The sequence below is a fragment of the Pelodiscus sinensis genome, chromosome 8, assembly GCF_052426305.1.
Source record: "Pelodiscus sinensis isolate ZL-2025 chromosome 8, ASM5242630v1, whole genome shotgun sequence".
Lineage (NCBI taxonomy): Eukaryota > Metazoa > Chordata > Testudines > Trionychidae > Pelodiscus > Pelodiscus sinensis.
Genome location: NC_143059.1, coordinates 73,261,745 through 73,286,631, shown reverse-complemented (window position 1 = coordinate 73,286,631; position 24,887 = coordinate 73,261,745). Strand labels below are relative to the sequence as shown.

Here is a 24,887-nt window from a genome sequence, read left to right as displayed (position 1 = left end):
TATTGCCTGGGCTTACGCTGTGCTGACGTGGAGCATGTTTGGTTTGCTCCAGGTAGCTGGTTCCTTTGATGAAGCCCCATTTCTGATGCCGCTTTGTGTGTCCTGGGATGATGCAGGGAATGGAAGTCCCAGATTGTCCCACCGTCTCTAACTAAAAAGGGCTGGTGGGGCAGGAGGCCATGTGGTCTAGTGGAGATGGGGGGTCTATATCCAGCTCTCCCTGACCCGCTCTGTGACCGTGTGTAGGTAACATCCCCTCTCTTCCCCTGCCTGTCTCTTGTCTGTAGGCTCTGGGGGGCAGAGCCTCTGGGTGCTTGGTATGTCACGCAGTGGTAGGACTCTCCTCTCGGGTAGGCCCTTCAGCGTTCCTGCTGTAGAAATGTTCCTAATGCAGAGGCCGCACTGCAGAGCTGTAACCCGTGGGAAGAGCGGGTCCTTGGTCTAGTTACAAGAAAAATGGCACCTGTTAGAGCCAGCAATCCTATTGGTGCCTGTGAGAGGTGAAGGCAGGAAGAAATGGCTCTTCTGCCTCCAGGCCTGAACTGATTGCCTGAGAGATCAGGCAGGAATTTCAGGATGGAAGGAAGGAAGGAAGGAACCCTCCAGTTCCCCAGGTGACCCAAGGGCATCACCTGAGTCTTTCTTGCCTCCCTCTGAGGCATCCAGGCATTGGCAGAGGCAGGAGACTGGCTGCGATGGGCCAGCTCTCCGATCCCATGTCGCGTGGACCGCAGCTCGCTCTGCAGCCCCTCTTGTGCACTCCCCTGGCTGTATCCCGAGGCACGGCTCTCGTCTGAGTCTGTGCTGCCTTTTCCTGCCCTCTCGTTAGTCTCCAGGACCAGGTGTGGGCACGGTTGTTCTCTCTTGCTGGCGATTTTCACGTCGGGCCCTCACTGCAGTGGGCACAGGCTCCTCCCTTGCCCGGGTTGTCCTGTGGCTTCCCAGGCTTATTCCCCCTTGTCACAAGGTAACATTTTTGAGGCTAAACCGCATCTAGTCTTAGGTTCTCAGTGCAGCTTCAGCCCTCTCCTGCCCTGGGGTTAGTGTGTGTCCTGGAGCACAGACTTCCCTTTCGCACCCTCTGCGACGCATGTACCACAACTTGGCAGCATCTGAAACAAACGAGTGTGTGCGTGGGGGGTGAAGGCGTGCTGCACGTTGATCAGTTTCATGCACGTGAGCCCCAGCAATCTTTATCTTTCCCTGGGACGAGAGCGAATCGCCAGCAGCCAGGGAGAAGAATGGGAAAGAGTGAATGAGGAACCCCCTCTGCCGCGGGTTAGCGCCAGCTCATTTAAACAGATGGCTTTGTTGGGATTGGGAGTCTCCATTTGTGTTGTCTGCCCACTAAAGGAGACCTCCAGAGCTCTGTCCCGAAAGGAGCCATACAGTGGCTTATTCCCACACAAGTGGTGCAAATGGCAAGAGGCTCTGAGAATTCCCTGCCTCTTTCCCTCCTCTCCCCCCGCACCCTCCCCCCAGAAATCACAGTTTGAGAGAATCCCTCCCCACTCCTCCCGTTGGGAAGAAAGGCCAAGAGACATTCTTGACATTCTTGGCAGAGAAAAAGGGTTAAATGTCTGAATTTGGGGGTCACCGTGTTATACAAATTGCAATCTAATCGTTTTTACAAGCACACACGTGTGCTCAGAAAAGGAGACAGGGACAAGGCAGACAAGGGGACAGACAGCTTTTTTGTCCTTTTCCCCCCAAGGCTCCAGGCTATTGTCGGGTCCCTGTCTCTCCCCCTCCTCCGCCCCGAGAGGGAGAACATTGGGTTTATCGTTAAATTGGTCCGTAAAGCAGAGGGCTTGGTGCCACTTCTGTTTGTTTTCCCAAATAAAAGCCCCAGCGGGGTCCCCTTTGCACCGTGGTGGCTTTATTTGAAGAAACTGGCTTTTTCCCATAGCCCAGCGTGTCAGTTTATCCTCTGAACTTAACCTTACGGGAACCCGGACAACAAAAACTCACAGGGTCCCAGAGCAGGAAAGGGAAAGAAATTGTATCTTTTTATTGGACCATTTAAAGTGTGTGTGGGCCAATTCAGAGAAAGCCGAAGAAAAGAGGGCAGAACGGCTCCCCTCCCCTGGTGGTATCATCGCCCCCCTCTTGCCCCCCATGGAAAAGCTTGCCTCCCTCCAGCTGGCACTGGGAACATCGCTAGCAGGGCGCCGTGGGGCTCAAACAGGCTCTGCAAACTCAGCGGGTTTGTCCCCTTTGTTAGCGCCGCACCTTGGAACGCTTCTCCCTCCGGTGGCCCGTTTCGGATCGAGACGCTGCCATAGCGTCTAAGCCGGGGTGTTCCCCCGGGCCGATGGGCCTCCGGGGCGAGAAACAGTAACGCTGCAAAGACAAGTGAAAATCACCTGGGGGAGGTTCCTTGGTGTGCGTCTGGGCCGTGCCTCTGCCTGGCACCTGTTAAGTGTGAATTTCCCCTTGTGCTCTCCTCTGCAGCTCACTTGGCCTTGTGGGGCCTTTGCCAAGTGTGCTCCCTGGAACTGGGCGAGCAGCACGCTGTGCCTCCTTTGATTCGGTGACTCCTGCTCTCTCCCCCTTTTTGCCGTTATCGGCGGGCAGGGTTCTGTTTTTCTCCAGTGGACGTGTTCATTGGTCCCCATCACCTGCCCTGGACCCTTGTTTTCATGCTGTAGCTCATTCACAATTGGTTGGTTGCGAGAGTTTGCTATTTGCAATCCAGTCCCTCTGCCGGGGTTAGGTCTCAGGGGATGCAGGTTGCACGGACCCACCGTTCCGTTCCTGGTTGGTGGAGGAACATAAATACTGGCAGCCGATTTCCAGAGCGAGTGCCTGTTGCCAGCACACACTCTCTGTTCTGTGTTCAATTAACTGTTTCCCTGAACACGCCTGCCAATGGATTCTGGACGCTCTTTGTAGGATGTGAACGTGGCGGGGCTGCGGGTGCCAAGGAATCAAGCAATCTAAAAATCGGAAGCAATGAGCGGAGCGTTACTTGTAGCTTTATGGCCAAGAGCCAGGTTAAATTTGTCTCTCAGGAACTCCTGAAGACCTAGCGCAGCTGAGTAGAGTGCGGCGCGAGAGCTCCTTGCGGTTTCAGCACCTGTTGGTTAGAAGATCTGGAAACCCTAAACATGACAATTACAGCAAGAATTCCTTGGGGGGTTGAAGGAAGTTTTCACGTCATGGTGGATGAAATGGAAACGATCTCACAGGCCCTGGCTTGAGAAACTGCATTTGGGCCCAAGCGAGCGCCGCTTAATTGTAACAAGGGTGGGTTGCACCCCTGGGCGTGTCCAGTCTCTGACGTACTTTTCGTCCTTGCACACCCCAAGTCCCAAAGCACTGGGCCTTGCCCCTTCCATGCCCCAAAGCCCCTTCCGGAAGCGGAGGAGGCGGGATAGTCTCAAGCCACCCCATGCACTAAATCAGGAAGCGGAGGTGATGGGCTCTCCCCTGCTCCGTTTCCCTTAGGCCCAGCTCAGGGCTGGTGCTGGAACTTTCTTGGCTCGGCCAAATACTGGAACTTGCCCGAGCACTAAAGCTTCTGGTGCTTCCCTGGGCCGTGCAGGGCGGGAGCCGGCCTTGTCACGGCACTGAGGGCTCAGGTCGGAGCCCCGCATGCACCTCCTCGCACTGCAGCGCCTTCCCGATGTGCAGGGCGGGGCACCCCAGAGCGCTAGCTAGGCCCGCCGGCCGTGGGCTTGGGCCGAGGAGAGATGGCAACCCTCAGGCTGCCGCTTCCTGCCTTGGGCTGCGTGGCTCGGTACCCGGCACTTCCTCTTTCGTTGGGTTCGGAGACGTGTCCGAAGGCTTCCCGGAGCAGTGGGCCCAGCTGAGCCGTGGCAGCAGCCGTTTATCGGGCGCGTGTGGCTGGCTTGTGACTTTCGCTAACTGATTGCGTTTCCTTGAGCTTGTCCCTGGCGCCACGGGGCGGTGCTTAGAGCTGGGCCGGGGAGGTCCGTATCTAACCAGTGCGGCTGAGCCCCCCAGCGCGTGGGCCCAGGGAAGTGAAGGCAGCTCGCTGCGGGAGGCAGCGCGTCGCAGGGCAGTCAGGCGAGGCCAGGCCAGGCCGGGGAGGTCTGTATCTAACCAGTGCGGCTGAGCCCCCCAGCGCGTGGGCCCAGGGAAGTGAAGGCAGCTCGCTGCGGGAGGCAGCGCGTCGCAGGGCAGTCAGGCGAGGCCAGGCTGGGTTCGTGGCGCTGGGAGCCGCGTGGCTGAGGAACGGCTCGGGGACCTTGCTGCAGGGGCCCTGGTTGTGATGGCTTGTGCCGGGGTGGGGGGCTCCCAGCATGCACCTGGAGCAGGGCCTCCGGTCGGCTCCGGGATCTGTCCCTGGCAGTGCCACTCACCTGCTGGCACCCATCCCCCGGCGCCGTAAATCCCTTGTGCGGCGGGGCTCCAGCCCGTCCCGCTCTGCGGGCTGCTCCCCCCCCGAACCTTTCGTCGCCTTCCTCCTTGACTGACAGACAGACAGACAGACATTAGTGACACCTGTCCCGAGGGGCCCAGACAGACGCCCCCGGCCGCCCGCGTGTCAAAGGCTCGTCAGCAGGGGGCACCCAGCAGTGGGGGAAGTACAAAGCTGCCAGGGGCCCCTCCCGAGCGAGGCTGCACGGGGGCAGTGAGAGGGCGGAGGGTCAGCACAAGCCCCTGCTGCAGAGGCCCTGGGTCGCATGGAGAAGGGAGCTGGTCGGAGGGCTGGATGGGGGCCTCCTGGTGGGACAGATCCTGACGGGTGAAGCCTCCAAGCCTGGCTGGGGGCACCGAGCAGTGAGGCTGATGAGAACATTGATCCCCCCATTCCAGCCTCCTCCGGCCAGAGGGAGGGGCTCCGTGTGGCGGGGAAGCGGGTCGGGGTTCCCCAGGACCGGCGGGAGCAAGGGGGACAGTGAGGCGGGCAGGAGAGAGCTGTGGATCCCTGTCCCGACCGGGGACTGGTCTTCGCGGTGGCCTTGGAGGCGCTGCCCCCACACTGGGTGCTAGTGGGAGGCAGCAGGCAGCTCTCCGGGCGTGTGGGGGTGCCGTACTCTCCTGGGCTCCCGCACAACACGGCTTGCTGCTGTCCTGTCCTGTTTGCGCAGGGTCTGTCTGGGCAGGGCCCTTGGGGTCACCCCCAGCGTGCTATGGACGGCGGACCCACAAGCAGCCACGGGGAGCAGCCAGCGAGGGATCGCCTGGCTCGGGCATTGGGGCTGCTGCCCGGAGCTCGCGGCCCTGGCTGGGAAGTGCTCCGTGCGCTCCCCTTTTCCCTGCACGGGAGCCCGGTCCCCGGAGGTGGCGCCGAGCCCTTCAGTGACAGGTCGCCTTTGCACCGCTGCGCTGGCAGGGCTCAGGTTCAAGTCTGAGCGGAGAAGCCGGAGTGGGCTCCGTCTGCCAACACCTCCCCCTCCCCGGCCCGGGCTGCTGAGAGACGAGGTGCTGACGGGGGGCAGGAGCCGGAGCAGCAGGCACTGGCGCTCCCCTGGCGGAATTCGGGCTGAGGGGGGCTCTCTGCCCGCCCTGCGCGGGTTCCCGGTGGCCCCCGGCCGGTTCCTGGCCTCCCGCAGGTCTGCCTAGCAAGGGTGCTCCTGCTGCCCTTGGGCAGGTCGTGATGCAGCAGTGCTGTCCCAGGAACCGCCCATGCCCCTTCCCCGGGCCGCGCGGGTCCCAGTGGTCCCATCCAGCCGTGGGATCTGCCCCCTGTGCGTGCAGGAGGGCTGGCCACCCCCAGCCGAGGGCCATCTCCTGCTCTGGCTTCCCCGGGCATTGCTCCAGGCTCCTAGACCGCAGCCAGGCTCTGGCCTCCATCCGGCCCCGGGCTCTTGCACCTGCAGGCCATCCTGTCGCCTGGGAAGGGCCTCTGGCCCCGTTGCCTGAGTAGCACCAAGTGCCGGCAGCAGGGAAGAACAGCCAGGTGCCCGCAGGAGCAGCCCGGGGCTGGGACGCTCGGGGGCAGGCGTCTCGTCTCCTTCATTAGCGCTGCCGCACAGCAGGGACACCGTGCCACCTCAGGGCCCAGGAGCGTAAGCAGCGAGGCCGCCTCTGGGCATCCGATCAGCCTGCCAGCACCGCCCGAGCTCCGCGTACCTCCCCCGCCCAGGCACTTGGCTGCAGGACGGCGCGCTGCACCCTCTCCGCTGGGCCGGGGGGCAGGAGCTGGCCTTGGTCGGCTTGACTCCGCGCAGGGACCGGCTAGTGATTTCCAAGCTAGTTGGGCCTCGGCTCCCGGCTCCGGACTCTTGGAAGCTCTGAAACGCTGCCTCCCTCGCGGCGGTGAGTTTGGCTGGGGGGTCCCGCTGGCCCTGGGGCTGTGGGGTGCAGCGGACAAGGCATGTGCTGCGGAGACGGGGCTCAGCTTTCCGCCCCCTCGGCCATCGCCCTTGCGTGCTGAAGAGGCTGTGTGTTTGGGGCAGGGCCCAGCATCTCTGCGGGAGACCCGGGGGCCGGGCTGGAGCAGTAGGTTGCTGATAGGAGCAGATACGCCCAGCCCAGTCCCACCTCTCCACAGCTGCTTTTGTGCCCGTCTGTCACCTCGGTGCCTCCGTGGAGCCCCAGGCCTAGGCGCGAGTTTTCCCCTGGGCTTCAAGACAAAGCTGAGCCCAGTCGCCCACCCGGGAGCTGAGCTCTGCCTGCCTGTGTGGGGCAGGGGCCGCTCGGTGTGTCTGGGCATCTGCAGAGTGCGTCGCACACACACTGGGGAGGCAGGGACATACCCCCCTTAACAGATGGGAAACTGAGGCACGGGTTATGTGACTCGTCCAAGGGGTTTCAGGAGTCTGGCAAAGCCGGGACCGGTGCCCAGATCTCCCCGGAGTGCCTGAAGGAGAAGGCCAAGCGAGCCCTGCGAGCCCTCACGTGGCGGTCTGAGGGTGTGCGGGCTGCCAGTGCTGTGGCCGGGGGCCGGCTGGACAAGCTGCTGCCCCGGGGAGAGAGCAGAACGCCAAAGCTCTGTGCTGTGTCTGGCAGAGGCCACCCAGCCAGGCCAGCCCCAGCTCCTGCTCCTCCCGATCGGCAAGCGCGCCAGCCTCCCGACCTGCCACGGTGCTGGTCTGCCAGAGGGCGGCTGCAGCCCTGCTCGCAAAGGGTTAATGTCTTGCCCAGATCCCTCGCCTGGCGAAACACAAAGTCCAATAACCCGGCACCCCTGGACTCCTGGCGGGGGGGTTAATTCCTGCACTTGATGTTAAGGCTTGGCGCAGAGGTTGCATGGGGGGGCCATCGCTAGGGCTGGCTGGCCTCTCTAAATGGTTGCTAGGGGCCAGGCATCAAGGGCCAGTGTGGTTGCCCACAGTCACGGTCACGGAGGGAATTACACAGCCACAAAGAAGTGGTTCTTCTCCATAATCTGCTCTTTGCAGAGCGGCCGGGGGACGCCGGCCGGCCCCAGCGTGCAGCCAGAGCTGTGATCATAGGAGCGTGCTGGCTGCACAGATCGGGCAGGGGACACCCCTGCTCCCGCCGCTAAGCTGCTTTATCAGCTGGTTCTCTGCCCTGACACAAAGGTGTTTGCTTGTTTTAACATCTCCCGGGACTCCATTGCGCCTTTGTGTGGTCCCCCTCCCCGAGCAGGCTTTAGCCCAGATTACAGACGGAATTAAGGCATTTGGCTGGGCTGCCTCAGAACTGCGTGACACTGGATCAAGGAGCAGAAAGTAACAAAATAACCGGGCGGGGGCTGCCAGTCGCCCCGCCGACGGGCCCATTCTCTCTGCTTTCAAGGGCCCTCCATTGTCCTGCGCCTCGAGGCCGTGGCAGCCGGGCCCGAGCGGCGGGGCTTGAAAAGCAGGTGCTCCAGGGTCCATTGTGTCCACTTTTGATTAGGCCACTAGAAAGCAGACAAGGGAGGTTTGCAGCAGCTGGCCAGGGTCTCCCAGGGCTGCCGGGAAGCCGTGGTGGCTGTATCTGGCCTGTGGGGTACGTGGAGGCAGACGGGAGGGTCGCGCTTGAGACGGGCTAGCCCCTGTCGGGAGCTGCTCCCAGCTTCCCTGTGCTTGATGCAGCACGCGGTCCCCTCCGTCAGGAATAGGCGACCCAAGCCTCCTTGCTCAGCAGCCCGGGGGCTGCCTGCTCCCAGCCATTCGGCGTCCTCCCCACCCGCTCTGGCCTGCTGCTCTCGGCAGCTCTGCAGAGCCAGTCCCGCTGCCCGGCGTTGCCCGGCCCCGGGAATGCGGCACGGCCCAGCTGCTGTCGGGCTCAGGCTGGGAAAGGATCCGGTGGCTCCCGCCTTGCTCCAGGGCAGCGGGGCGAATGGGCCCGAGGACGGGGCGCTGCGGGGCTGCCCCCCGAGGGGTATTGTGCTGGGAGATTGGAGGAGTGCAGAGAAGAGCAAGAGGGAAGTTCTGGGGCTGGTGGTGCCTGTCAAGGCTGCAGCTTGTCACGGTGCTGAGTGAGGGGGGGGCTGCAGACCTGGCTGGCCTGGTGGGAGAAGGGCGAGACCCACGCTGGCCGGCGAGAGGGGGTGGGAGGCAGAACATTCCAGGTGTGTGTCCCTGCGTTTCCCGTCACCAAAGTAGCCGGTCCTAGAAGCCGGGCTGCACACTCGCCCGCTCTCCAAGGCCTGTGGTTCTTGTGGCGGGTTGTGGGCGGCGGGGCCGGTGCGGAGTGTGTGCTGCGAGGCTGGGGCTGCCTGCTGCAGCGCCGCTGCGGGTTCGCGGGCGTCTGCAGGCCGTGAGGCGCTGTCCTGTCGTCCCTCTGCCGGGCGAGTCGGAGGAGCCGCCGAGAAGGTGGGCTGGAGCCGGGCCACCTCCCGGCAGCAGGGGCGAGCTCAGGGACGCTGGAGGCTCTGACGTCAGGGGCTCTCGCTGTTCCCGCTCGGGGCAGAGGGCAGCAGTGCCACGCCGAGCCCTGGTGCTGGGCTGACTCCCCCGCCTGTCTCTTTCAGCGGGCAGCTGGCCACCTGCCTAGGGACTGACTTCCACCGAGGGGCCGGAGTCCTGGATGTCTGCTACGAAACGCCCTTCACCCTCCTGTCCTGCGGCTACGACACCTACATCCGGTCCTGGGACCTGCGCGCCAGCACGAGGTAACGCGCCCTGCGGGGCGAGCCAGGCCGCACGCGGCTCTCGGCTACGGCCCCCCCCAGCGCCCTGCGGCCCGGTGCCATGATCTCCCTCTGCTCTCCTACAGGAAGTGTGTCCTGGAGTGGGAGGAGCCCCACGACAGCGCCCTGTACTGCCTGAGGAGCGACGGGAACCACATGATTGCAAGTGGCTCCGCCTACTACGGCGTGGTGCGGCTCTGGGACAAGCGGCAGAGCGGGTGCTTGCAGGTGAGGGATGATGGAAGGTGAAATGGGGCCCAGCCGGGAGCCTGCCTCTGGGCCCCCCCGGTGCCTGACTCCCGGCCTGCCAGGCTGCCCCGAGAGCAGCCCGCTGACCACACAGCCCAGTGTCCGGAGCTTGGACTCGGGTCTTGCCCCAGAGGTCGCGGCCTGCGTGGGATGAGCTGTGCTGCTCAGCACCGTTTTCCCAATCACGGCTGGTACCACCTGCCCCGCTTTGCCCTGGGGGCGAGTCTGCAGCTGTCCCCCACCCCCACCTCCACCAGGCAGGGCGGCAGGGGCAGGCTTGCTGCCAGGGCCCGGCTGCGGGAGCTGCCGAGAGGCGTCTGCCCGATGGCCCTGGGCCTGAGTTTGTTTGCGAGGATCCCCTGGGAACACACCTCTGCGGAGGGGCCAGCCGGCTGGTGCTGCAGCCCGGGCCCTGGGGCGGCCTGGCCGCTGGGAACCAGGCATGGAACCGGCCGTTCCTGAGTAGTTCTCGTCTCGTTCTTTGCAGAGCTTCTCGCTGTCCTCCCCCACCAGCAGCCCGGTGTACTGCCTCCGCTTCAGCACCACCCACCTTTACGCTGCCCTGGCGTCCGCCCTGCACGCCCTGGACTTCACCACCCCCTGATTGCCCAGCCGCCTCTGCTGCCCCGGCCTGGCAGGTCCGCTCAGCTCAGGGATCGCAGGGCGGGACAGAGGCAAAGGGCCTGCAGACTTCTCGAGAGACTCCCTACCAGCCAGAGAGCATCTTCGGAGCACTGGAAGCGCCCGACTGTCTCCGACTCACCTGCCTTTTATTTCAATAAAGGCAAATGCTCCGTTGCTGCTTTTGATTTGGTACGTCGGGTTGCTTGGGCATTTTTCTGTGGACGCAGCGTGTGCGAGGGGGACGGGTCGGCCGGGGGAGGCGCGGACGCTCCTGTCAGTGGTGGAGGGGCAAATCTAGGAGCACGTGAGTGGTGCGCTGCGTGAGAGAGGCAGGCACGGAGCCCCGAGTCAGGCCAGCCAGCCCGGCTGTTCCGACGGCTCTGAAGCAGCCAGCGGGAACCCTGGGCAGGCCGTGGCTGGACCCGACCGAGGCTGGGCTGGCCAGCGGGGTTCGTCGGGTCGGGGCAGCCTCATTCTGCTGTTGTGAAGGGAGAGGAAAGAAACTCACTTTGTGAACCTGCTCGAGGCACCTGCCTTGGTAACCGGCCCTGGGTGGGTGGTCCCAGCCCAGCTGCTTGAGCCGAGCCCCGGGGAGGCTCGCACGCAACGGCCCAAGCATTTGCCACAGGGGCACCTGTCTGAGTTTCACTCCTTGTGTGTAGAGAGCAACCGTGCAGCAGGTTCGCACCCCCATGCCCTCCTGTGCCCCGCACCAAGGGATCCCCCCATGCCCTCCTGTGCCCCGCACCAAGGGATCCCCCCCATGCCCTCCTGTGCCCCGCACCAAGGAATCCCCCCCATGCCCTCCTGTGCCCCGCACCAAGGAATCCCCCCCATGCCCTCCTGTGCCCCGCACCAAGAGATCCCCCCCCATGCCCTCCTGTGCCCCGCACCAAGGAATCCCCCCCATGCCCTCCTGTGCCCCGCACCAAGAGATATCCCCCCCATGCCCTCCTGTGCCCCGCACCAAGGGATCCCCCCATGCCCTCCTGTGCCCCGCACCTAGGGATCCCCCCCCATGCCCTCCTGTGCCCCACACCGAGGGATCCCCCCCATGCCCTCCTGTGCCCCGCACCGAGGGATCCCCCCCATGCCCTCCTGTGCCCCGCACCAAGGGATCCCCCCCATGCCCTCCTGTGCCCCGCACCAAGGGATCCCCCCCATGCCCTCCTGTGCCCCGCACCAAGGGATCCCCCCCCATGCCCTCCTGTGCCCCGCACCAAGGGATCCCCCCCATGCCCTCCTGTGCCCCGCACCAAGGGATCCCCCCCCATGCCCTCCTGTGCCCCGCACCAAGGGATCCCCCCCATGCCCTCCTGTGCCCCGCACCAAGGGATCCCCCCCATGCCCTCCTGTGCCCCGCACCGAGGGATCCCCCCCATGCCCTCCTGTGCCCCGCACCAAGGGATCCCCCCCCATGCCCTCCTGTGCCCCGCACCAAGAGATCCCCCCCATGCCCTCCTGTGCCCCGCACCAAGGGATCCCCCCCATGCCCTCCTGTGCCCCGCACCAAGGGATCCCCCCCATGCCCTCCTGTGCCCCGCACCAAGGGATCCCCCCCCATGCCCTCCTGTGCCCCGCACCAAGAGATCCCCCCCCATGCCCTCCTGTGCCCCGCACCAAGGCCGGGATCCTGCCTCTCGCTAGTGCTGCTCACAGGCCGGGAAAGGCTGTGACTGTGCAGGGCTCCCAGAATCCTGACCGGAGCTCAGATGAGGCAGCCGCTGATGTTGGGCACTTTGCCAAGCCTGCAATCTACCCCCAGCGTCTCCACGGATTGGCGAGTGGGGCAAGCAGGGTCCTGGGAATGGCCAGCTCTGTGCTTCTGCCCCGGGGGTGCAGAACCTGCCAGGTGCTCGGGCCGTGCCCTGCACCTTTCCAGCAGGCTCCGGATGCGGGAGACCTGGTCGCCCTGCCACTGTTGTGCCGCCTGGCCCGGGGGGTGGGGGGCACAGCAGCAAATCCCGTGTCTCCGAAGGCAGAGCTGCAGGGGCAGCTTCTCAGGAGCCCAGGGCCCCACCTAAGTGACATCAAATGGAGCAGCTGGTGGGGGCCCTAACTGGGACGAAAGCTGGGCCGCACAGACCGGAGTCTCCCAGGAGCTGGAGCTGGAGCAGTGCATGCTGGGACTTGTCTCTGGGAGCTGGCCCGGGTATTGTGGGGTCCCACCCATCAGCCGGGCCGGGCTCCTGCCTGAGAATGTTTGTGATCAGGCTGGTTTGCGATACGGCAGGTGAATAAAATTCCTCCTCCGCAGCTGCTGCTTTTCCTCCTTTCTCTGCCGGACGTCCCCGATTCCCGGGTGAGCTGTGGTGGTTGGCTGCTGGGAGTGGGCTCCAGGGCGCTCGCTGGAATGAACCAGCCTTGCTGCATTTCCGGCCCCACTTCCAGGCTGCTGAGACGGCAGGCACAAGAGCTGCCCCGGCCCTCACGCCGCACCACCCCGGGCGTAAAGACGAGGCTTTGTCAGCCGGCGCGGTTCTCCGCAAGTGCGGGAGCTCCTCCACCCAACTCCATAGGCTGGAAAGCAGCAGCTCCCGAGTGCTGGGGGGATGGAGCCTCAGGACGGTGGCTGAAGGAGCTACCCGCTAGGAAAGCTCAGTTAAAATCGCCTCCTGCACCCAAAGGCTGCAGGCCCGTGAACGGGGTTTTCCTTTTGGCCTGGGCACACAGGCCTTCCGCAGGCCACGTGGGAGTATCGGGCGAGTCCGCCTGGGAGAACTGGCACCCAGCAGCACAGCAGCTGTACAGCAAGATCCTGCATCTAACTGGCTAGAAATCTTGGAGCGGGCCAAGTCGTGGAGAAAATGCAGGGTGGGCTGTCTCGGGCCTTTCAAAACGCCTTGGCAAGGTCCTTGCGAGGCTGTTAAGGAACCGTAAGCAGCCAGGGGCGAGGCAAAGTCCTGTCCTGGATCAAACCCCAGCCCAGCCCCACCCGCGGAGCAGGAACCAAGCGTCACAAGGAGGCGGTGCTTGTCCTCCGGTAGCCCTGGGCTTCTCCCTCCCATCACTGCCCACTGCTCAGTCCTGGAACCTGGGCTGCCCTCCCTTGGCTGCGTATCCCCGATCAGCGCAGCTGGGGGACTTCCCAGCATCATGCTGCGCCCGGGCAAAGACGCAGACTGCCCTGTGCCACTAGCCAGCGCTGCTGCAGGGCTGTCACTCCCGCGGCCCTGGCCCGTGGGTGCAGCACTGTCCCGGCGAGGCTGGCCGGGCGCTGGCCAGCAGTGACGTGTCAGTTCCCGCATGCGAACGGCCCAGGGCGCGGGCAGTGCATGCATGGGGGATGGCCGGGGGAGCTTGCCAGCATCTGGAGGGCACCCGGGGGGCAGGGCTTCCTCCGAGTCCCAGTGTGGCCCTGGAGTTGGGAACCAGCGTGTGAGCAAAGCGGCCCAGCTGCTACATGAACAGTAGGGGGCTTGGCCCTGCTGTGCTGGCCACGGGTCACGTCTCCCGGCAGGGCAAGTTCAGTGCACCGTGCTCCGCTTCCCGGCTGTGTCCCCTTCACATCCACGTGGCTCTGGGCTCCGAGCCACTGGCCGTGTCCGTGGCTCTGCTTGGAAAAGTGGAGAAGCCTCAGGTCACCTGCCTAATTGTACAGAGGTGGGTGCCAGCCAGAAATCCCCCAGAACAATGGAACCCCTGTAAAGCCTGGCCCAAACCAGGGGTCCAACCCACCCCCTGCCTCCTGGGGTTCGCGCTCTGGCCCCGGGCCCAGGGGAAATCATTCATGGCGCAGCAGCGCAGGAGAAAGCTGCTGCGTTATTCCCCTCGCTCTCTGTAGCGCAGCCGAGCGCTGGCCGTCTGAAGCGGGAGGGAGGGGAGAGCAGCTGAGCCTGGTGTTCCCAGACCCGAGTGCAGGCCGACGGATGGAGCCCAAGTCAGGCTGGTTCTCGAGGAGCAACCTCCCCGTGGAAGAAATTTTACTAGAAAAAGCAAAATAAATAGCGCGCAGCTCTGCCCGGAGACTGCCCAGCCCCCTCCGCCGCCGCTGCCTACTGGGTCTTGCACTCCCCGTCCCCATCGTTAGCTGCCTTGATCTTCTTCAGCTCCTTGCGCAGCTCCTCTTCCGCGGCCAGGATCTCCTTGGGCTTCCGGTACTGCAGGGGAGAGAGCGGCTCAGTGCTCCTCCGCCCAGCCCGCGCCTCGCCCCTTCCAGCAGCTTCCTCCCTTGCTGCCTGCCTGCAGCCTGACTGGAGCCCGCCAGCACCCCGGCGAGGGACCGCTGGCCATGATTTGGGATGGGCTTTGTAGGACAGATCGAGAGCAACGATCCCTCTCTCACTTTGCCATCCACGTGCAGGATTATTTTTGTTCTGTGCACTGAGACTGGTGTGGATGTGCACCACTCCCAGAAACACCTGCTGCCGGCTGTGGGTGCTCTGCTAATCAGCTGGACGGCGCCTAGTTTACAGGGACACTGCTCCCGAGCCCTGCAGGTATCACCTGGGCCATGTGGACCCCAATGCGCAGAAGAGCAGGGGAGCCCTTGGACACAGCAGCCTCGTAAGTTTCAGCATGTGCTGGATTTTTGGCCAAGGTTTGAGAGCTGGAAACTGCAGCCCATGGGCTGCCTGGCACTGTCAGCAACCACCCTGAGGTACTGGACCCCCCCCCCGCCCCCCTCCCGGCATCAGGCCAGTCAGCTCAGCGCTGGAGCCACTCTGTGACCCCGGGCAGGTCTCTCGGGGCCTCCCCTCCCCAAGCTGAGGAGCAGGGAGGCCGTAGCACCCACGGCTGGGAGCTCACCGTGATGATCAGGGTGGCGTTGGCGTACGTGAAGCTCAGGGCAGCGGCATCCAGGGGAAGCTGGTACCTGTCCATGTCCGGAATGAGGAACTTCTTGTAATATCTGCACGCAAGCACACGAGAGGAGAGCCCTGACGGTCTGTCCTGCTCAGCCCGCACGCCGGCCCCTCCCTTCCTCAGGCAGGCTGGGCTCACCGAGGCGAGGGGCAGATGGGCCCAAGGAAGGCGGCACTAGCCTAGCAGTGCCAGTGGCCCCCGATCTGTGGGGAGGAGCTGAGCGCCTGGCACCCAGACAAGGAGGGACCCGAAAGGAGCCAGCGCTCTTGAAAAGGCAGCTCTGCCGGCAGCCCCAAGCCAGCCTGCTCCAGCTGCTGCTGCCAGGCCCTCTCAGCGAGAGGGGAGCTGCTGCCACGGCTGCGTCCTTGGAGCTGAACAGCCCCAGAACCTGGCTTCTGCAGACCCAGCTGGCACTTCTGAGGAAGGGGCTGCGGCTCCCCGCGCTCGCCAGACGGGCTCCGAGGCGGCGTGCGACACCCTGGGCTTTCCCCGCACCATGGCGCACGGCCAAGCACGGCCGTTGGGCTCCGCGGCTCCGGGGAGGGACAGCAGCGCTCCCAAGGGATGCACAGTACCCAGCGGTCCTCGTGCGGCGTTCCTAGCCGGTTCGCATGTCCCTCTGCAGGGGCCACTCAACCAGGACGGGGGCTTGCTCCAGCGCCCTGGACTTGAGCTACCGGAGCCTCTGAAATCCCAGTGAAAAGCTGCTCAGGTCGCCATGTGCCCATGGGCTGGGTCTGTCCCGCCAGGACGCTGTTCCCTTTGCAGCTTTAGTGCCTGCATGGGTGCCCCTCCAGCTGCCCCTTCAGTCACTCAGCGCCAACCCCAGCCTCAATAGTGTCTCTCTCCTTGACAGCCCCTCCCCTGTCAACGCTCCCTTCCGGCCTCCCCCCGTTTCTGGCGCACGGCTCGGAACGGCCTGCACTTGGCCCAACTCTGTGGGGACACGGGACTCCTGGGGTGGGTGCAGCCCCACGTCTCTCATCGCATGCCAGCTGAGGCCGGCGCAAGTGTGCAGAGAGGCACAGAAGCCTGCTCTGCAACCCCACTCACAGCTGGGCGGCCAGGACCCAGGCCTACTGCTCCACCCGCCGCGCATCCGTCCTGCCAGAGACAAGGCACAGAGAGCCCTGGAGCCAAGGAACGGGCCACAGGCCTGCCTGCTCTGGGCACCTGGCATTGGCCGCTGAGCTGGGTGGGCTCTGGTCTGCCCCAGGCTGGCAGGGAACTCCACTCGGCTGGCTCCAATTGCTGGGCTTTAACCACGAGCCCCCCCCTCAGCCTGCTGGCTGGTGCTGAGCCATCCTCTCCCGCTCGGGGCCAACACCTTCCCTGGAGATGCTTCCTCCCCCCCCAGCCAGGCCTGCAGCCCCACTGGGCAGGGAAACTGACCCGGCTCTGACCGGACAAGGGTTGGTTTCCGACTGTCAGAGCATGAGGGATTCGCCTCCATTAAGGCAGCTTTGCATGAAGCCCGGCGTCTTTCTACCTCTGCCCCAAGTGCAGCGAGTTTATTTTCCAAGTCCTGGTGAAAACAGACACCAGGGCAAATGGCTCTCGCGCTCGGGAGGAATGCGAGCGGTTTGTTACCGCAGGGCTCGAGCCATTCTGTGCTGGCGCTGCTGGCGGCATTTGGGAAAGGTGGCAGACACGGATAATAAGGGAGGTGTCAAAGGTTAAACAGCAGAGATTAGATTAACACAAAGCCCTGGTAAGGAAGTGTTACCGCTTAGACAAAAACGCAGGACACAGGAAAACCCACCGTTTGAAAGGGCTCCCCATATCAATGGAAACACCAACATTCTGCTGCCTGAGGACTAAGGAGCAGGGAGAAGAATGGCTTTGACTGGCCTCAGACTCCAATCTGTGACAAGATCAAAGGAAACCAGATCTGCCCGGCCGTCCCCCTCCTGGTAACATTACCGCTACCTCTGGCTTGCAGAATGGAAGCGGGTTCGGCAGGCGGGGAGGCGGCGGCTTTGCGGTTTTGTTTTCAGAATTTACTTTAATGGATTTATTTTACAGCAAGAGGCTTTACGCAAATCCCACTTGAGCAGCCTTCACCATGGCCAGAGGGAAGGAGAGCGACTGGGCGGAAGCTCCAAGCACCCGCTGCCTTCCGTGTGTGGCTCTCGCTCGGAGGCAGAGCATCGCATGTGCTGGCTCTGCTCAGGCACCGCGGATTCTCTGCCCTGGGCTCTCCCCTTGTGGCTGAGGTGGGAGCGGCACTTTCAGGCGGGTCCCAGAGCAGATGCAGGCAGAGGCTGTGGAGTGCCTGAGCGAATTCATTTCCAGGCTTGGTCTAAATGGGGTGCTTTGAAGAGAGAATTCTATTTACAACTGCCCGGGAAACGCCTTTCTTCAGTGTAAACAAAAGACAGGACGATACAGCACTTTAAAGACTAACAAGATGGTTTATTAGATGATGAGCTTTCGTGGGCCAGACCCACTTCCTCAGATCAAATAGTGGAAGAAAATTGTCACAGCCATATATACCGAAGTTCTGAAATGTGATTTGTCCTTTTCATATGTGTTCATTTTTTTTAATTGTATCCTTTGGTATATATGGGTGTGACAATTTTCTTCCACTATTTGATGTGAGGAAGTGGGTCTGGCCCACGAAAGCTCATCACCTAATAAACCATCTAGTTAGTCTTTAACGTGCTGCATCGTCCTGTGTTTTGTTTCAGCTACCCCAGATGAACACGGCCGCATTTCTATCACTTTTCTTCAGTGTAATAACTGAGGCCTTGGAGTCAGAAAGCCCAGATGTTCGCTAGCAACTGCTCCCCAAACAGCCACAAACTCCCCCCTTTTACTGCTGCCTTCCCCTGCGTTAGGAGTAACTGAAGTGCCAAGTGCTGTGCGAACTCCTGGGGGCTAATCTCTCCCTTGTGAGCGTTCGGTCGCTGTCCATGGATCCATTGCCTTTGGCGGGATCCGCTACGAACAGTCAGGCAGGGTCTGGATCCAGAAGAATGGCCGCCGTTTGCCCAGGGCACCTGTCACTGTTGTCTGAAGGGAGCGTGAGCCTTCTCCCCCATGAGGTCAATGCTGGAGCGCCCACTGGTGCAGTGGAGAGGACCAGGCACCGGGATCTCTCTGAATTCCCTGCTCCATAGCAGAAGCAGCACGTTCCCTCCAGAACCCGCCTGCTCCTAGCTCCGCACTACACAAGCCGAGGAGTAGGTAGGAAACATGCAAACTAACTGAACCCAAAGCTGTAAAACCCTCAGCTGACCCCCCTCAGAGGTCAGCTTGTGCGCCCAGCTGCAGCGTGGCCACTGTAGTGGACGATCCTTCAAGGAGAGCGATTTTCAGACCCCTGCAGCATTAGTCCCACAGCACTGTGGGCACCCGGCACTTTTAAATAGGGATGCCAAGATGTAGTCGACTACACGATAAGCCCGGGCTTACCGGTTAATCCTGTCGACCACACGCACTCCCCACCCCCTTGCAGGAGCCAATCCGTGCAGGAGCTGACCTTGCAGTGATTCACTGCCAGGGGTGGCCATGTAACTTCCTGTTCCTGCCTAGGGCAGCCCCCTGCGTGACTGGGGGGCACTTGGCGGAGGGGGGTTACTTCTGCCATTCAGTTCTCCAGGGCAGGCCTGCCTAAGTCAAAGTCACAAGCCACTGCACAGGAGAGAAAGGAAAGTTACTTGCCAATAGCACCACCTACAGCCAGTCCCGAGGAGCTGGACTCGAAAGCCACGGTGCTAAGCTGGGCAATTCCAGGCGGGGGCGCTCCCCAGTAAACTCTTTTCTCTTTCGACAGCGACGTTTTGGGGAAGCTGGAGAGCACAAGACAGCAGGCTCCAGCTCCTGCTCAGCACCTCCCGGAACGTACCAAAGCAGGATCTTCTCCCCTATCTGCCAAAGGGCCCCGGCACGTCCCTCATTCCCCTTTGTCTCAACTCTCCTCTCCCCCGACTGCAGGCCCGTGTCTGGGGCCCAGCCGGTCTCATTCAGTGCCCAAAGCCCCAGGCCGCCAGCCACATGAACTTACATTTAACAAGCAAGGGGCAGTCGCAGGTCTCTAGGGGTATGTCCATGCATGGGAGATACAAGCTCTAGCACGCCAGACACTGTGGTTCCAGGGGCCACCTGGGCTAGCGAGCCATGCTCTGAGCCAGGGGCTCAGGTGGGCTTGAGAGTCTGAGCCGCAACATCCCCCAGCTGGCATTAGCACGTTAGCTCGTGCCATGGTCATGGGAGTCTGTCTGCCTGAGCCAGGACTCGCTTCCTGCTGCCACGTGGACAGAGCCGAGCTCTCCACAGCAGACCCAGGCTGGCGTCACTGTTGGGTGCGTTCTCTGCTTCTAGATTAGAAAGCTGCCTTGTTTTGTACCCGCGTCACCCTTCTGCAGCTGGCTGCATCCCGCGCACAGTAACAATGGCCCTTGGCTGCAGTCCTGTGGCTTTGAGTATCCTGACATCTCCTGGTAAGTTCCAGAGATGTAGCCAGGGACGGGAGAACAGGAGGATCTATGCTTGCTAAGATGTAATGCCTCTAGGGCTCCCCTCCAGTGCCCCTGCGCCTCAGAAGAGGTGACAGTGACTAGGTTATACCCGAGGTGTATCAATTGAGGGGTGACCCTAGTCTGGGCAAGAGGAAAGGAGAAACCAGTGACGGTGGTATGTGGGGGACCCAGGCCTGGAATCCCAGGGGTGCTGCAGGACAGGACAGAGGTGCAGCAGAACTGGGTGGGGCGCCCTGGAGTTGATTAGTAGTGGGGGTGAGGGGCTCTGTAAGGAAAGCAGCCAAGAAACCGCTCAGGCCATCGCCCTCTTCCCCAGAGGTGGGGGAGAACATCTCCCCAGTCTCATCACGTCTCCTCCCCTCCGGCTCCATCCCACTCCACACAGAACAGGCAGGGAGGGTTCGGTGAAGGCTGTGCTGTGCTTAGAATAGTGATAGAAATGTAGCCGTGTTAGTCTGGGGTAGTTGAAGCAAAATGCAGGACAATGTAGCACTTTAAAGACTAACAAGATGGTTTATTAGATGATGAGCTTTCGTGGGCCAGACCCACTTCCTCAGATCAAATAGTGGAAGAAAGTAGTCACAACCATATATACCAAAGGATACAATTTAAAAAAATGAACAAATATGAAAAGGACAAATCACATTGCAGAACAGAAGGGGGATGCGGGGGGGTGGGAAGGGGGAGGAAGGAAGGAAGTGCTGTGCTTACTGACTTTTTGTTGGTGGTGCGGACAACGCAGCAGCGCTGCTCCTTCTCCACAGACACGCTGTAGACTTCTTTGGGGTAGGGCAGGTTCCGGATCCGCCACTGGAAACTGGTCGGCGCATCCCTCCTCACGAAGATGGGCTACAGCAAACACAGACACGTCTGATGGGACACAGCGAGGCCGAGGTTATGCGCTAGGGTTATTGAGCGTCAGGCAGGCTGCTGCTGGGCGGGCCAGTGAGGGTAGGTTTCCTCTAGATTACTCTCCCAGGGTACGTCTACACTACAGCGCTAGTTCGAACTAACTTAGTTCGAATTAGTTAATTCGAACTAAGCTAGTTCGAACTAACGCATCTAGAACTAAAAACTAGTTCGAACTAGCGTTTTGCTAGTTCGAACTAGTAAGTCCACATTGAGTGGACTCTGAACAGGGCTTAATGATGGCCGGAAGCAGTGCCGGCAGGGCATAAAAGGAGGACTTAGAGCATGGAGATGCTGTCTCAGGCTAGCCGAGGGCTGCGCTTAAAGGGTCCCGACCCCCACCCCGGACACACAGTTCTAAGGGGTGCCCCGCTTGCAAAGAAGTTCTGGCTTGGAGTGCCCTGAGTGCCCACACTGGGCACATCACACCACTCGGCCATCAGCCCGGCTGCACTTGCCGCAGGCTGCCATCTGGGGAGAGGGAGTAATTGGGGGGCTGCAGGAGAGCTTCCACCCCCAGAAGCCCGCAGAGCCAGCCCAGTCCTCCCCATCGGGGGCTCGTACCCCATTCCTCCCTCACCTCCTTCCACTTGCCCTTCCCTAGCCCCCCTTCTTATTGATGTACAAAATAAAGATAACGTTTCTTCCAACATTGACTCTGTCTTTATTGAACAAAACTGGGGGAGACTGGGAAAAGGAGGTGGGAGAGGGGAAGAGAAAGGCTGGGAGAGGGGAGGGCAACTAACATGATCAGGGGTTGGGAACAGGTCCCAGATGAAGAGAGGCTACAGAGACTGGGACTGTTCAGCTTAGAAAAGAGGAGACGGAGGGGGGACAGGATAGAGGTCTCTAAAAGCAGGGGTTGGGTGGAGAGGGTGCATTCAGAAAAGTTCTTCCTGAGTTCCCATAAAGAAGGACTAGAGGACACCAAAGGAAAGGAATGGGTAGCAGGCTTGAAACTAGTAAGAGAAAGTTGTTGTTCTTGACAAAGCAAATAGTTAACCTGTGGAACTCCTTGCTGCAGGAGGCTGTGAAGGCTAGAACTAGAACAGAGTTGAAAGGGAAGTGAGATAAAGTGATGGAGGTTGGGTCCATGGAGTCCTATTAGCCAGAGGGTAGGAGTGGTGTCCCTGCCCAAAGTTTGTGGAAGGCTGGAGAGGGATGGCACGAGACAAATGGCTTGGTCATTGTCTTCGGTCCATCCCCTCCAGGGTCCCTAGGGTTGGCCGCTGTTGGCAGACAGGCTACTGGGCTAGATGGACCTTTGGTCTGACCCAGGACGGCCATTGTAAGCTCAGGGCTCAGTGTCGGGGGTCTCAGTGGACCCCCTTGATTTTCATGCACACCTGGTCCTGGGTGGCCAGGCTGGCAGCTCTCCTGCCCTAGACGGCCACTTTCCTGTGCCTAGTGCGGAGATCGTGGACGAGGTCCACGATGTCCGCACTAGCCCAGGAAGGTGCCCGCCTCTTGCGGTCCAGGGCAAGCTCCTGGGAGCCGCCAGCCTGGTCCCGGCAAGAGGGGGTGGGCTGGGGGGCATCGGGTGGGTGGCTCTGTGCCGTGCCAGGTGCAGGGTCTGCTAGCTGGGTGCTGGCAGGCTTGCACCTGGCACGGGCACCGTAGCCAGCCCGTGCCCCTTTAAGGGGTCCGGGGCCGGGAGGGGGGCATAGAGTTTCCCTGGTGTTGGCCAGAGTGGCCACCAGGGGGAACCTGGGAAGGGCTAGCCTCCCACTAGTTCGAACTAAAGGGCTACACAGCCCTTAGTTCGAACTAGCTAGTTCGAACTAGGCGTTAGTCCTCGTAAAATGAGGTTTACCTAGTTCGAACTAAGCGCTCCGCTAGTTCGATTCAAATTCGAACTAGCGAAGCGCTAGTGTAGCGCATAGGAAAGTTAGTTCGAACTAACGTCCGTTAGTTCGAACTAACTTTCTAGTGTAGACATACCCCCAGTGAGTAGGGAGGCCAGGGAGACTTATGCTGCCGTTGGTACAGGGAACTGGCTTTCCCCATGGGAAGGGCAACAGCCGCAGCATAGCTGCAAATCCACAACTGCTAGAGTCTAGTTCTGGTTGGGCATGGCTCTGGGCCTTGATTTTTTTTCTTCTGTAAAACAGGGGCAGCAACAGGCCTGGCTCGTGTGGGAGGACTGACCCACCAGCATAAAGCATGGCATGTATGATCCAGTATAGCAGGCTCTCGCCCTCCCCCGCGTCACCCTCACCAGAATTTCCAACTGCCCTTTCAGGCTGCTTCATGGACAGGGTGAGCAGGGCAGTACAGGAGATTTCTCCACTCAGGAAATCTACAAATCCCTTGGGGACAGCAAGGAAACCAACCCCCAAGTTTCCCTTTCTCTCCAGCCCCCACCTTGTGGGCACCACAGACCTGAGCCCTAACCCAGCTGAGTCCCTGGTGGGGAATGGTCCATAGAGACAAGTCCTAACTCAGGTTCCCAGCCCTCCCTGGCTGCTGCTAATGAGGGCATCCTGGTGTGAACAGGGCCACCTTACGTACATTGGAGCTGCTTTCCTTTATGAGCTCCGATTCCAGCGCTCCCCCCGGCGGCAAGGTCGGCTCTCCCACCTCAACCTGCCACTTGCCCAAGCGCCCCAGGGCAGTCTTCTCTCGCCACTTTCTAGCTGTGGAGGAAAGAAGAGTCGTCTCTTTACTCTACTCTCTGTGGTGGAAAATCTCACCAGCACCTCAGCCAGAGCCCTGGCTGTGTCTGACTGGGGCTTTGATGGGATCTCCTTCTCACCGTCACTTCTACTAAAGGGTAAAGGACCATCCATCAGTTTTTCCCCACGCAGCTGAACTCAGCAAGCGGTGTTACTGATCGCTGCAAGTGTCAGAGGGGGAGTCGTGTTAGTCTGCTTCAGCAAAGTCAACAAGGACGAAGGACGAAGGCATTTTATCTGGGCACAAGCTTTTGTGGGCTGGAACCCACTTCCTCAGCTAATGCAGCGTGCCTCTGAGCACAGCTTATGCTCAAATGAATGTTAGTCCTTAAGGACTCCTCCTTGTCCTGACTCACGGCAGGGGCTCCGTCTGAGATCAATACACGCACTGCTGGGTCTGGGGAGGTGGGCTTTGGAAGGAGACACAAAGCGAAAAGCTGGACCACGTGAGGTGACGTGTTCCTGGCCTTGCACCCTAGGCCAATGCAAATGGCGATGTCTTGCTGAAGTCCTTCGGGCAGCAGCGCTGCTGTTGGGGAGACGTCCCCGCCACGACGTGAAGCCAGAGCTGCCTGGGCCCAGTTCTGCTCATGAAGACCCAGGCTGGCCCTGCTGCCGTCACTGGGGGGTGCAGGCAGGTAACCTCGGGCAGGACTGACCCTGCAGCACCCTGCGTCCTGGCCACCTGCCCACCCAGTGACACCTCCCTGCTGCGCTAGGCTGGGCGGGAGTTATTACCAAGGGCAACGGGGGGGGGGGGCCTGTCACTTACCCACCAGCTGGCTGGTCTCCACGTGGTACTCCTCGGCCATCTCCCGCCCATCCTCAAACAGGTAGTGCACCTTCCTCCGCCCTGGGCAGGCACAGAGCCCTGGGGTGAGAACCCCTCCCCCACCTGCCTGACCCCTCCCCCTCACTGCCCCCGCCCCTCCCCCACGTGCCTGACCCCGGCCCCTCATTGCCCCCGCCCCTCCCCCAGGTGCCTGACCCCGGCCCCTCCCCCTCAATGCCCCAGCCCCTCCCCCCACCTGCCTGACCCCGGCCCCTCCCCCTCACTGCCCCAGCCCCTCCCCCCACGTACCTGACCCTGGCCCCTCCCCCTCACTGCCCCAGCCCCTCCCCCCACGTGCCTGACCCCGGCCCCTCCCCCTCACTGCCCCAGCCCCTCCCCCCACCTGCCTGACCCCAGCCCCCACCTGCCTGACCCTGGCCCCTCCCCCTCACTGCCCCGGCCCCTCCCCCCACCTGCCTGACCCCGGCCCCTCCCCCCAGGTGCCCGACCCCGGCCCCTCCCCCCCTCCCGGCCCCGGCCCCTCCCCCCACTTGCCCGGCCCCGGCCCCTCCCCCGCGCTGGCCCGGCCGGTACCGTCCTGCAGCAGGACGCTCTTGCGGGCCGCGCGCAGCCGCTCCAGCCAGCTCGGCCCCGCCATGGCGGCTGGGCCCCGTCCCCATGGCAACCGGCACGTGCCGCCCGACCCGGAAGTGCTGGGCGCGCGAGGCCCCGCCCCCCGGCTGCGGCGACTCGAGCAGTAAGTGGGGGGGGGCGGGGGCCTTCGGCGCGCGGCGGCGTCTGAGGGGCCCCGCCCCCCCGTGTGGGGCCAGAGCCCCCCCATCTCCCCTCCCCTCCCCCCCCGTGTGGGGCCAGAGCCCCCCCTCCTCCCCTCCCCCCCCTGGGGCCCCCCCCCCCTCCTCCCCTCCCCCCCCGTGTGGGGCCAGAGCCCCCCCTTCTCCCCTCCCCTCCCCCCCGTGTGGGGCCAGAGCCCCCCCCTCCTCCCCTCCCCCCCCGTGTGGGGCCAGAGCCCCCCCTTCTCCCCTCCCCTCCCCCCCGTGTGGGGCCAGAGCCCCCCCTCCTCCCCTCCCCCCCCGTGTGGGGCCAGAGCCCCCCCTCCCCTCCCCCCTGTGTGGGGCCAGAGCCCGCCCTCTCTCCTCCCCTCCCCCCCCCCGTGTGGGGCCAGAGCCCCCCCTCCTCCCCTCCCCCCCCGTGTGGGGCCAGAGCCCCCCCCTCCCCTCCCCTGTGTGGGGCCAGAGCCCCCCCTTCTCCCCCCCTCCCCCCCGTGTGGGGCCAGAGCCCCCCCTCTCTCCTCCCCTCCCCCCCCGTGTGGGGCCAGAGCCCCCCCTCCTCCCCTCCCCCCCCCCGTGTGG

At 62.5% G+C, this 24,887-nt stretch overlaps 3 protein-coding genes across 6 annotated transcripts in view; 2 read left to right on the top strand and 1 right to left on the bottom strand.

Annotated features, from left to right (window-relative positions):
* The window catches only part of FBXW4 (F-box and WD repeat domain containing 4), a 93,635-nt gene extending 83,590 nt beyond the window's left edge, over nt 1–10,045 (top strand). For both annotated transcript variants that reach the window (XM_075934514.2, XM_075934513.2), the window contains 3 exons: nt 8,840–8,980; nt 9,085–9,226; nt 9,735–10,045. In XM_075934514.2, the coding sequence (XP_075790629.1) occupies nt 8,840–8,980; nt 9,085–9,226; nt 9,735–9,851 (400 nt within the window). In that variant the 3' untranslated portion in view covers nt 9,852–10,045. The remainder of the gene's footprint in view (nt 1–8,839; nt 8,981–9,084; nt 9,227–9,734) is intronic.
* Nucleotides 9,920–24,887, top strand: part of POLL (DNA polymerase lambda) — a 26,186-nt gene continuing 11,218 nt past the window's right edge. Inside the window, exon 1 of one of the 2 annotated variants that reach the window (XM_014577876.4) lies at nt 9,920–10,060. The gene's annotated coding sequence lies outside the window, so the exon portion shown is untranslated. Of the gene's footprint in view, nt 10,061–24,140; nt 24,275–24,887 lie in introns of those variants that run through there. The other variant, XM_075934509.2, reaches the window with a different exon arrangement.
* On the bottom strand, nt 13,759–24,234 carry DPCD (deleted in primary ciliary dyskinesia homolog (mouse)). Of its 2 annotated transcripts, XM_075934515.2 has the most exons (7): nt 24,112–24,234; nt 23,518–23,598; nt 22,582–22,706; nt 19,877–20,010; nt 16,440–16,541; nt 14,621–14,723; nt 13,759–13,971 (listed from the first exon to the last, which is right to left on the bottom strand). In XM_075934515.2, the coding sequence occupies exons 1-7, from the start codon at nt 24,173–24,175 to the stop codon at nt 13,867–13,869; spliced, it is 714 nt and encodes a 237-aa protein (XP_075790630.2). In that variant the 5' UTR covers nt 24,176–24,234; the 3' UTR covers nt 13,759–13,866. The 2 variants fall into 2 exon arrangements, with proteins under 2 accessions (XP_075790630.2, XP_075790631.2); XM_075934516.2 differs by lacking the exon at nt 16,440–16,541.

What these genes read in the sequence shown, in the direction of transcription:
- DPCD (XM_075934515.2), bottom strand. Translation starts at nt 24,175, where the DNA reads ATGGCGGGGCCGAGCTGGCTGGAGCGGCTGCGCGCGGCCCGCAAGAGC. An exon ending in GAGCGTCCTGCTGCAGGACG is followed by an intron (nt 23,599 to 24,111) that starts GTACCGGCCGGG and finishes GTGCCTGCCCAG; the next exon opens with GGCGGAGGAAGGTGCACTAC. An exon ending in ATGGGGAGCCCTTTCAAACG is followed by an intron (nt 14,724 to 16,439) that starts GTGGGTTTTCCT and finishes GCTTGCGTGCAG; the next exon opens with ATATTACAAGAAGTTCCTCA.